This window comes from Poecile atricapillus, chromosome 7, assembly GCF_030490865.1.
Source record: "Poecile atricapillus isolate bPoeAtr1 chromosome 7, bPoeAtr1.hap1, whole genome shotgun sequence".
Classification (NCBI taxonomy): Eukaryota; Metazoa; Chordata; class Aves; order Passeriformes; family Paridae; genus Poecile; species Poecile atricapillus.
In genome coordinates, this window is record NC_081255.1 from 9,346,644 (window position 1) to 9,358,898 (window position 12,255).

Below are 12,255 nucleotides of genomic sequence, written 5' to 3' on the forward strand. Positions count from 1 at the left end.
AGTAATAGTAACAGTTACTGAGGAAAGTTCTGGGGCACAGGCTCCAGTACTGACACATAAGGTCCTCTTTTAATCCATATTCTCACATCTGGTGTTCTCAGCTGCTGTTCTTTGAGTACCAAGCAAGCTCTTTGCACTGGCAATTGTGGCCTTGTTACCAAGTAACATTTTCTGGGGAAGAAACTTCTAAAGGGAACTTTGAGATCAGGCCTCAATTGCAGAGTGAAATGAACTGGAACATGCACAAGTCTTTTCAGCCTTTCTCCAGTGCTACTGCTCAGACCTGCTAGGGACAGGATGTGAGCTGCTGTCTGGAATTCCTCTTTATGTCATTATTTCTGGTGGCAGCCTCACTATGTAGATAAATTTTTGTGTTCTGCTATGAAGGAAGAAACTCCAGTTTTAATATCCTGGGATGTGCTTTTGGTTATGCAGGCAACCAAAAGGTTGCAATAATTAATATCAGTATTTGGATTCTAAAGTCAAAACAGGGACTTAGTGTCAAGTTTGGGTCTAACAAATTATCTGACTCCTGAAGGTCGATGCTCTTCTAAGGTAAAACACGAACTTGTATAATATTAAAGACTTGGGAATTACTTTTCTCCCACTTCAGCAAAATCACAGCTATTTCTGTAGATACTTTTGCAAACTTGTAAACATGACTCATATTTAGACTACAGAAAACTTTTAGGAAATGAGAAGCTGTGTTAAAAACACGACAGTGTTTTGAAGTGATCTTATTTTCATTTTGAACTTGTAAAAATTTACAGAATTCCTTTACTAAATTTGTGTGTAACATGGGGTGTTAGTTTTTGAAACAAATCCTAAAAATCTTTCATGGTACAGAATTTGAATTACTTTTCCATTTAGGATATATTACAGGCAAATGAGATCAGATGAAAACTCAGAATCTCAATCTGTTCTCTATTACTGTAAATGGCATGTAATTGAATCTTTCCCATTGTTCCAGAAGATGATGTGCTAAAGATAGGAGCAGTAAATCACATCCAATCAACTTTAAACTGCACCTTTCTTGTTGAGGGCTGGTTTTCATATGTGCAATCATAATAATGCTTTCCTGATAGCCATGATGACCAACTTTTGTGCTCACACATCTGAAGAACACTGGGGGTTTGAAGGTGGGTGTGCATGTCAATAAGCCTGTGAAATACAGAGTTGTTATTGATATTCTTGACAGAGTATGCTGAATTTCTACACTGCAAAGGGAAGAAATTTACTGATTTTGATGAAGTTCGTCAGGAGATTGAAGTAGAAACAGATAGAGTAACAGGAATGAACAAAGGCATTTCTTCAGTTCCTATTAATTTAAGAATATATTCTCCACATGGTAGGTAAAATCATTCTACTTTATATTTGTGTCATATTATTCTGGCTAGCCTTTTGTATCTCTTCTTATTGCCTGATCTTCTGGGCTGGTAAAGGTTTGAGGCTGAGTTAGTAAAGATCAGTAATGGAACTTAGTAACAAAACTTTTTGGCACTCTCCAGAGGAATTCCCTGATCTAGAAAGTCTCTGTGTCTCCCTGCCTTACTGAGAATTTATTGTTTGCTGTCACTAAAAATATAGTCAGGCAACAATAGTGTTTGAAGTTGCTTTCTGTTGAAGACCCCCTGTATATATCAAAGTTGGTTCCTCTGGTTGCCATCTGCCCCGTTTAATGAAGACAATCTATAGAAAATGTTTTCCATTGAATCTGATTTTTCTAGCTGCAGAGAAGCTCAACTAAATTCCCCACCTCATAGCTCGTTTGTTGAACATGCAGACTCCAGGAGAAAGTGAAAATCTCCTATTGCTCTTGCTTTGTTTTATTAGGATCAGTCTTTTAGTTCAGCCACGTTTGTCTATATTAACCAGACTCCAAATACACTTCTGGTATTTCCTTTCTAGGAATTCCATTTTTCTCATTTGTCTAAAGGATGCCCTATTACTCCAGCAGCAGGATGCTTACCCCAAGCCAGGATGCCTCTAGTTGGCACTGTGGCCTTTACTGGGGAAATCATACCAGGGCAAACCAGGTTTTTTTAATGGGTTATTTTTTTCATCTTTCTGACTTTTCTGAAGATGTCACAGATAAAAAAAAAAAAAAAAAAACAAACCCAAAAACCCCAAACCAACAGCATATCCCCAAGCCCCTTAACAGCAGCTTTTTTATATAAGTTAGACTAGCTATTGATTGTTTCTTGGGAATTTTTAAATTGGAGACACGGTTGAAAGCATGGTTAGAGAAACATTATATTAAGAAAAAAATCCAAACAATGGTTTTGGTTTATTTGGAGGATGCTATGAGAGTAGTCTGTTACCTGGGTTCTTGTTGGACAAAGCTCAGAAAGCTGTGTTCATGTGTCTTAGAGCCCTCAAGGATATTTGATATAAGTGTCATTTTATACCAGCTGCAATATTTCAAATTTTAAATAGCACTATTAAATCCAGAGATGTAAGACCAACAGGGAAACAAACCTCTGCAGCTTGTAAGGCATTTTGTGTGAAGTGTTGACAACTGCTGACATATTTATCTGCCTGTAAAGGTAGTTATGTAGGGTTTTATGTGACCAAAACTTGTCTGCAGCCATGGATGTGTTGACCTCTATGTCATGTGTGGCATGCTAACCAGTTCTGTTATCCATGTTGTCCGTGTAGTCTTAAGCCTGACCCTTATCGATTTGCCGGGAATCACTAAAGTGCCAGTGGGGGATCAGCCTCCAGATATTGAGCAGCAGATCAGAGACATGATAATGCAGTTCATCTCTCGAGAGAACTGCCTGATCCTGGCTGTGACTCCAGCTAACACTGACCTGGCCAACTCAGATGCCCTGAAGCTGGCAAAGGAAGTGGACCCTCAGGGTAAGCAGCATTGAATGTTACCACTTCTTGTTCTCGAGTGTAATAACATAATTGAAAATAACAGGCCAACTCTTCTGGGAAATTCTGTCATTTATAATATATAATATAGATGTGTATTTACATTCTCATATGATCTTCAACATCACAGTATAACTGTTAGCTCAGTGCTGTTTGGGTAATGTTGCTGTAAATGAATTTTAAAAATGTTGTCACTATCTCTTATGAGCAATGATTATCTGGGAATTTTTGTAGTACTGGACAAAATAGGGGACGGGATTTCTGGATATTTACATCATGAATTTTATACAGTCATACTGTAGGGATGCTGAGCCTTGTTAAGGAGTTTTGAGGAACACATTTCAGCACTGGCAATTATGTTCCCTTCTTTTCCAGACATATAACTTGAGTTGGAGCTGTAACTGTGTGATAGCTTTGAGAAGGGCACAAATATGTTATTACATAATTGTAAGATGTAATTGTTCTTCTGAATCTAAATGATTCTTCAATAACTTTTTCCTCCTGCTTCCTCTCCGGTCAGGCCTGAGGACCATTGGTGTGATCACAAAACTGGATCTGATGGATGAAGGAACAGATGCAAGAGAAGTTCTGGAAAACAAACTCCTCCCTCTTCGTAGAGGTGAGAATGTTCAGTTACCTTTATTCTTTGCTGTCCAAAGAGTGGTTTGGATAAGGGTGGTGTTCTGGAGTCCTGGAGATGAATCACAGGTTATGCTGGATTTGATGTGTTCTTTGCTTTTGCAGTTATCTATTCAACAAACATAAGGGTGACTGTGCTAAAAATATCCTTTCTGGACTTGGAAAATCCTTGCTTCCTCTGGAATATGCAGTGTAATGCCAGCACATGTCATTAGTCAGTATTTTTCTTCTTTGCCAGGTTCCTTGTAACAAAAAAATGTTTTTTTTCTTTGCATATGACAATAACAAGCACCAGAGCTTTGGTAATCTCATTGTAAACCAGTTTTGATCCCTGCCACAAACTTTCCATGTTCTAGCAACTACTGCCACATTTGCTCATTCTTTTAATAATATCAATAATTTTGATTCTAGCTATAATTTATTGATGAGACTACTGTCTCCTCCCATGGAACATGTTGGTCCAGCAAATGAGAAGAGATTTTTAAAAAAAATTTGTTAATATCATATAATTTATCTGTCTAGATATTTTTGGATATTTTTTTATTTTGGATTTTATTTTGGATTTTTGTTTGTTTTTGAAGCAGTTTCTTTGGGGCTCATCAGAGTTTCAGATATTTCTTTATTTGAACTGATGATTTAAAAGGAAGTCTCTCTGCTATATGTAAGCAAAATGAACAATTTAGACAGTGTCAAGATTACTTTTCTACTTGTAAACATAATCTGAAATACCTAAATTGGGAAGTTTTGTTTGAGCTGAGACAGTCTGGTTCTATTTAAGATGACTTCAGTGGTTCAGGCAATTGATTTACCCATTGGTTTTGATTTCTTTTAGGTTATATTGGTGTTGTAAACAGAAGCCAGAAAGACATTGATGGGAAGAAGGACATAAAGGCAGCTCTTCTAGCAGAAAGGAAATTCTTTCTTTCCCACCCCTCCTACAGGCACATGGCAGATCGGATGGGAACACCATATCTCCAGAAAGTTCTAAACCAGGTAAAACCTGAGCCTTTGTGGTGAGAGGCAGCTTTGTAATCATAGTGCCAATATAAAAACTGTATTGAAATGAAGTTGGTCACTGAACCTCACTCATCCTTTCCTGTAACATACAAAAGCTTGCTGTGAGTTGTAGTTTCTGACTGTTGCTGGCAGTTCTGCACTCCACTGTTCTTCAGAATACTGAATATGAAGATCAAATATAAGATTTGTTTCCCTCCCTGGAAGTATACCATCCTATTCCTCAACTGTTCCATTTAACTCTTCAGCTGCCCACAAGTCCAATTTGATGCTGTTTTTTCCAGCTCACTGTCAAATTGCAGCTTTTCCTCTGGAACAGACAAAGACCAGATCAATCTGGCTTTGTCCATTTTGTACAGCAGCTGGAAACAGCTGGAATGTTCCTGATTAAAGTAGAAAAGTAAGTGGCTGGTCTGCTTAATTTTTTGCTACAGTGACTTTGCAGCTGTAACTTGACAGCCAGGCTATGGAATGTTCTGGGCTTGCTCAAAAAGACTACTAATGCCATTTATTTGTGCCTCAGAGCCAAAGTCTTCATCAGGATGCAAGAACTTGCTTGTATCCTACATTTTTATCTGTGTTTGGAATGTTTTGCCTTGTTTTACATCTTGAAAGTTTAATCCATATGTCTTAGTCTTGAGACTGAAACACAGGCTGCACAAACCTTTCAGCTGTCTTGTCTGTCCTGACTTGTATTGCTATTAACTTTTTTAAGAGCTTCTTTTGAATATTTACCTACTTCAGTAGGAACTGTTGATCTTCTGCTCCTTTTACTGTGAGTAGAATGTTATTTATGGGAAGATCTACCTAAGTCCTGTCCTTAAGGACCTATTGTGGTTTCAGGTAATATTTCAGGTTTTTTGTATCCACAAGGTGGTGCTCCAAGGAAACTCCAGCTTTTGATTTTGTGCCTGTCAGTCTGCTGAGCAACTTCAAACTTGAGTTTGTATATTTTGGTGTATGACAGTTTATAGCTTGTCTGGCTGGGGTTGGGAAGAGGGTTTGGGGCATAGTGGAAGAAGTCCAGTTTGCTTTTAATTAAGGAATGTGTACAATATCCGAGACATTTATGGCACAGGTAAGTCATGGACAGTGCTGTCCTAACACATTAAAACATATATAGATATATCTAGCTATGTAAAAACATGCTTTGGGTGCTCAGAATCTCTTTCTTTCCCACTTTGCCTTGTGGCTGTAGCATAAAGGAGTTGTTGTGCTGAAAAAATACAAAGGGAATTGTGAAATACCCTTAAGAAAAGCAGCAAAACAGGAGTGTGGCATCAGCACAGAGAGATGAGAGACAATTTTAAATTACCCATGTAATGTATGTAACTTTTCCAGGTGTAACTAAACAAGTGTGTAGTAACAGGGCTCAGTGAGTGAGAGGATGAAGGAATTTTTTGAGCCTCCTTACAATGTGTATGTGCCAGGAATATTGGATTGTTCTTTAAGTCTCCATTGCATCAGAGATCAAAAGGAACTGCACTGGTAAACTAACAGAGGTCATGGCTGATACGGTTGGCAGTCAGAAGGAAATGGTTGTGCTCCTGCTTTCATCTTTTTAACAGTTCAAAAAGACTTTTATTTGTTTTTTAGCAACTTACCAATCATATTCGGGATACCCTGCCAGCCTTCAGAAGCAAACTCCAGAGCCAACTGCTTTCTATAGAACATGAAGTAGAGGTATACAAAAACTTCAGACCAGAAGATCCCACCAGAAAAACGAAAGCCCTATTGCAGTGAGTGTCTTTTGTCTGCTTTTCCACTTTGAATGGGTTTATTTTGCCTTTTTCCCCCTTCTTACTGATTGGTTTAAATATAAACATTAGGATATTATTAAGGATTCTTTACACAAGCTCCAAAGAATTCTGTGTTTGATGTTCCAGAACGCTTTATTTATTCTACAATTTCAACAGAATTTTCCCTAAATCAATTTTAGTAATCCTAGAAAAGGGAAAAAGCAAGGAAAAGGCATGAAGATGGGCTGCAGAGATGATCAAAGGTAAAAAACTGATTCTGATTGTGTCGACACATTCTTCTGTCTGCCAAAAAGATGACCTCAAGGAAGGGAGAGACATTGTGTTGGAAGTCTGTTAGATGAGGAGGCTGGAAGAAGAATAAAGAATGATTCTTTGTCTAATATAAAAATTTGTCTGTCCAAAAGAACCTAGAGATGGCAAGATGAAAATTAATCAAATATGGTAGTCCTTCCTATTTTGTGCACCTAAGACCCACAAATCTTTGCTGCAGAAGTTGTCAGTAAAAGTTTGTGTGCTTTCAGAAAACAGCGAGGCAAATTCTTGGCGATTATCATCATCAGTTCTGAACTAGAAAGCTTTTTCAGTGCTCAAGTCACTGTCTGGTTTGGGTCTCATCCACAAAATAAGTCTGTCTGATGAGACTTTGATAACAAAGAACAGAGATGCCTGTTCATCATGGAATCAAGTGGAGGTAAATCACAGCCCTATCTTGATTGCAGATTTAGCACCAGGGAGAAAGGAAGAAAGGACAATGCTGATGCTGTGGGTTGAACACCAGTTAGCACCTGCTGCTTTGCTGCATCTGCTTCCTTCCTTGGCCTGTTTCCAGGGATGCTGGAAACTCAGTACTGCCTATCTTTTCACCTGAAAGATCTGCCATTTTCACACACCCATTTTCTTTTTCTTCAGTTGTAGCCCTCTGTGTTTATATGCAAATTAAATTTACCTCATAGAGAGGAGGCATGTGAAGGAAGAAGTGTAAAATGTACCTAGTTTTTCTCTCTTACATACCTGTTGTCACATCCCTGCTCTGGCTGATTTCAGAGGTTTTCAGCATTCTCAGTTCTCTGGGATAGATGATAATAGCACTGGATTGTGATAATGTCTAAGTTTGGAGCCGGTTTAATTCTCTAATTAAAACTTTGGAATTCAGAGGGAAAAGTAATCAGCTGAATAGAGAGGCTTTCTTGAGCCAGATAAAGACTCTGCTTTACTCCTTATTTTTTAACAACTGTGTCCAAAAGAGTAGACAGTTCCTCACAACTTTACTCCAGCTGCTTTGGTTGCAAAAACAGAGGAACATCACCTTTGACTTTTCCATGACTGGGAGAACTCTCTTGTGGGTTTTTCTGAATGCTCCTGCTGCAGAAGTCAAAGCAGAGTCAAGTAAGCTGGAGCTTGTGGTACTGACACATCACCATGTTAGTACTGGTTCTTGGGCTTGCCTTTTGGCACGGGGAAAAGAAGTTCCTTTCCAATCTCTTCGGAATTTTCCAGCCCTGGATTCACATCATGCTATTAGCAGGGGTACAGGGAAATATGTGTAGGTAGGGATTCTATGGGTTGGCAGCTTGGCTGAATCAGTGGTACAGATACTTTTGGCAATCACTAAATATGTTTGAATAGGCAGTACTAGTTGCATAGTACTGAAATAAGAGTTGGTAATTAATATGATTAAATTATTCTGGGTTTTGCTTGTTTTGTTGTTTTTTTTTCCCCTTCCCTCCTTTGACATTCAGGATGGTACAACAGTTTTCAGTGGACTTTGAAAAAAGAATTGAAGGATCAGGAGATCAAGTTGATACGCTAGAGCTTTCAGGAGGTGCCAAAATCAATCGTATTTTCCATGAACGTTTTCCCTTTGAACTCGTGAAGGTATTTATCCATCTTGCTGATGTGCTTTATTTTATTTATGTATCCTTATGTTCATACTGATAGTAGTGTAGCCAAGAAAAGATCTGATTGAAGGAATATGCTTTTAACTGTGGAAGAAATTACATGAAGTTATAATTGACACATTTGGCTTAATTTCTAGGATTGGACACTGAGATATGCTAAGAATTCTAAAATACAAGAATTAGAATATAATTATAGTCCCAGTTCATACTATTTTCTGTGCTCTCCTATTGTTTTATCACAAATGACATCTTTCTTCTGGTTAAATGGGGCAGGCAAACATTTACAGTTGGTAAATTTGACTTGTGTTCAAGTAGCTGGTATCTATTAAAAAGAGTTATGGAAAATAGTCCTTTAGGTCCCTTCCAACCCAAATCATTCTGTGATGGTTTGAGTTAGGTAATGACCCTTTTATTTGTGACAGCACTGACTTCTCTTCCAGCTAACTGGCTTCGAAGAAACTTAAAGAAAAGCTTTATTGCTTCATAATTGAGACAGCTCCTCTCTTAAATTTAGTTGAAAACTGTAGAATGCAAAGGGGAGGATAAACAGATCATAATCACAGAAGTTGTACCACTCTATGAAACCAGGCTTTAAAAAAAAAAACCCCAAAAAAAACCTGGAGTCTTCCAAATCCTGATCCTGGCTTACTCTGTCAACTCTTCAAAATCATTCCAGCTGTTGGTATATCTGGAATGGAAGAGGGCGTGATTTTCAACAATATTTACTGCTGCCTGTAGCCTTAGTGCTAAAACGTTTTAAAATGCTTACTCATTGTTTAGAGTAATTAGTAATTACTATTTTAGCAGCTGAAATTGCTTGTCTTATGGTTAAATAGGGAGAGGGGATATTTTCTGTTTTGTTAAAACCTTCCCCTCATGTGCTCTTGTGTTCTGCTGTTCCCCTAGATGGAATTCAACGAGAAGGAACTGCGGAGAGAGATAAGTTATGCCATCAAGAACATACACGGGATCAGGCAAGTGCTCCCATGTTTTCCTACTGGTGCAGTCTTTGAACTTTCCTTGCTTGATTGCTGGAGAGGTCTTGATTTATCATAGTGAAATGATAACTTTTGGGTGTGCTTTTCTAGTTTGTTTTTTTATATAATTTATCTGCCAAGGTAGACCTTGGAGAACAGTGTTGGAAGAGAAGCAAGGCCCATTTGTTTAGACCTGGGTCTATGGCTAGCTGTTTATAGATTCATTTACTCTGCAGTGACCAACTCTGAAGTTCTCCATGTCAGACTCTGAGTAACAAAACCTCATTTTTTGGTGTGAGTGAAAAGTGCAGCCATAGGATTCTTAGGGATTTGCTGTGCAAGGGATTGTGCATGGAGTGCTTGCAGCTGCCACTCATCCCTAAGGTTTGATGCACTGCAGCTGAGGCTTTACTGCATTATAGCAGTACTCCTTAGAGTTTTGCAGTCCTCTTGATGGAGTTCCATCTTTCAAGCATGTTTCTACTTATAATCTTATATTCTGAGTATATTCTTACTCAGAATGACACTTGCTTTGAGAAGGAAGCAAGTTCAGTCATATGGAAGTCTGTTTGTGTAGGGATTGTGATTACTCAGCTCTGAAAATGAAGATTTGAGCAATTTAGTAAAAAAAAAAACTTCCTTGCCTGTTGTTTTTATTACTGTCTTACATATTCTTTTATGTCCACAGAACAGGTTTGTTCACTCCAGATATGGCGTTTGAAGCCATTGTTAAAAAACAGATAGTTAAGCTGAAAGGACCTTGCTTAAAAAGTGTGGATCTGGTGATGCAAGAGTTAATCAACACTGTCAAGAAGTGCACTAAAAAGGTAGCTTGCACATAGATCTGGTAATGTAAGTAAAATGTAATGGTATAGTACATAATAGCAAGCCTGTCTTGCATTTTATGGTGTTACAAGAGATTTCTGATTCAGTCACTTGTTGGACAGAGTAGGACTCCTTCAGGTAATTAATCACAACTTCTACAAACTGCTCAATAATGTAATGATGGAAAAGTTCATTTTTTTTTGATTCCTTTGTTTTGATTCTTATAGTGAGAGGTGTTTCTTGAGTCAAGAGATGCCCTCAGTTTCCTCCTTTAAACCATGTTTTCACTTCTTAGCTGACTGGCTGCTTTTGCAGTCTCACCTGTCCATGTGCCTGTCCCTCCATCCCAGTGCAGGGCACCCCGTGACAGTAAGTACAGGAGTGATTCTGGGGTGTGAGCACAGGTATGATGAGGTTGTTGAGAAATCTCCTCTTGCATTTTTTCTGAAAAAACCCAAATTCTTTATACCAATGAGCAAGTAAAAGAGATATTTCTTAAAACTGAGAAGACAAAGAACACAGAGAAGCAATTTACCACTGTGTCTTGCTTTTTCCATTATTCTTATTATTCTTATTATTCTTATTATTCTTATTATTCTTATTATTCTTATTATTCTTATTATTCTTATTATTCTTATTATTCTTATTATTCTTATTATTCTTATTATTCTTATTATTCTTACTATTCTTATTATTCTTATTCTTAATAATAATAATATCAATATCAATATTGTTATCATAATTATGATCAGTATTGTTATGTAAAGATATTGCCACAAGGTGGAGCCTTTAAAAAACAAGAAATTTGGAAATCATTTAAAGCACCACTCTGGAACTGGGCCCAGTAGAAGAGAGAGAAACCTCACCCCAGATAGACTGTGTTTCATATGTCCAAAGTGGCTTTTCCTCAGTGTTCCCTGGAGGAAAAGAACAGCAACAATCCAAGGGTTTAGGTCTCTCCAGTCTCTGAACAGCAGCAAGTAAGGCTTGCTTTGCAGTGTCCTTGACTTCTAGTCCCAAGCATTTAGAATATCTGCTTTCTTCCAAAGAGGAAAGCTGAATGCTGCCCTGTTTGTATTCCACTGAAGCCCCTTTGCAATTGTCAATTTCTATTAATTCTGTGTTTCAGTTGGCAACATATCCAAGGTTGTGTGAGGAAACAGAAAGAATTGTTGCTGGCTACATTCGTGAAAGAGAAGAGAAGACCAAGGATCAGGTGAGAATAAATAGGAGATGTGACAGTTTGGGGAGTGTGTGATGGAGAAGAGTTCTGCACTCAAAGTGCAGTAGGACAATGAAAGATTTTTTTTTTTTTTTTTTTTTTTAAGTAGGCTGCACATTTTAGAGAGGAAGCAAAATTGCTTCTTTACCACTGAGCTTTGACAGAGACTAGAATTGTTACAGAAAGGTTAAGTAGTGTTGTCTTGTTCCTATGCCAGTTTGCCAATTTCTTAGCTGGGCCACTAGAGCTGTTTGTGGGAAATCAATATGGATTAAACAAATGCACACAGGAATAGCTTATCTCTACTTCATTTCCAGGTAGTTTTAATATACCCACCCCATGCACCCACCCCTCACCTAAATTACAGTGAGGCTCAGAAGCAATTGTACTGGGACCCTTGAGGGAGTGACAGGCTTTCCTTCAAATTCAAAAAAAAGCTAAAAAACAAATAAAAATTCAGAGAAATTTGGTTAAAGCATTCATCACTCAGCCAAACATTCCAAATCCAGGAAACTGCAAATCTGAGATTACATGTGAGTAAATCCAGTGGAAGTGAAGTCTGGAGAGTGCAGAGTGTGGCAATAGAAATATCTGGGGAAGAAGAACTCAGGAGAGCTCCTCAGCTGTTCTGTACTCCTGGCTCCCTAGTTCTGTCCCTGTGCAAGTTAGGGAGCTGTGCAGCACATCCTGCTGCTTTGATCTGTGCTGCAGATGTAGTCATAAAAATTTAACAAAAAAAATTATTAGCTGGGCTTGTAATTGCAGGGAGTTCTAGTCAGAACACTGTTATCTCAAAATTTTGGAGAGAATACAAGTTGTTTAAAATAATTGAGTTTTATTTTCCTGTTCTTCATTGTCTGTACACACCTTACTATTTCTTAGAACAAAGAACAAAATACAGGCTTTTTGTAAATGCCAAAAATGGACCAAATAGGTTATTGTCACATTCACATCATTATTTATGATGTTAGCAGTAATCCTAAAAAAACAGGAGTGAGAATATTTTCAGAGGTAAGAAATGGAGCAAAAACATAGTGGGG

The 12,255-nt window shown here is 38.0% G+C and overlaps 1 protein-coding gene across 2 annotated transcripts in view; it reads left to right on the forward strand.

Annotated features, from left to right (window-relative positions):
• The window catches only part of DNM3 (dynamin 3), a 169,316-nt gene that overhangs the window by 23,347 nt on the left and 133,714 nt on the right, over positions 1-12,255 (forward strand). For both annotated transcript variants that reach the window (XM_058842696.1, XM_058842697.1), the window contains exons 3-11: positions 1,199-1,348; positions 2,659-2,862; positions 3,401-3,499; positions 4,352-4,512; positions 6,130-6,272; positions 8,033-8,168; positions 9,098-9,165; positions 9,857-9,995; positions 11,123-11,209. In XM_058842696.1, the coding sequence (XP_058698679.1) occupies positions 1,199-1,348; positions 2,659-2,862; positions 3,401-3,499; positions 4,352-4,512; positions 6,130-6,272; positions 8,033-8,168; positions 9,098-9,165; positions 9,857-9,995; positions 11,123-11,209 (1,187 nt within the window). The remainder of the gene's footprint in view (positions 1-1,198; positions 1,349-2,658; positions 2,863-3,400; positions 3,500-4,351; positions 4,513-6,129; positions 6,273-8,032; positions 8,169-9,097; positions 9,166-9,856; positions 9,996-11,122; positions 11,210-12,255) is intronic.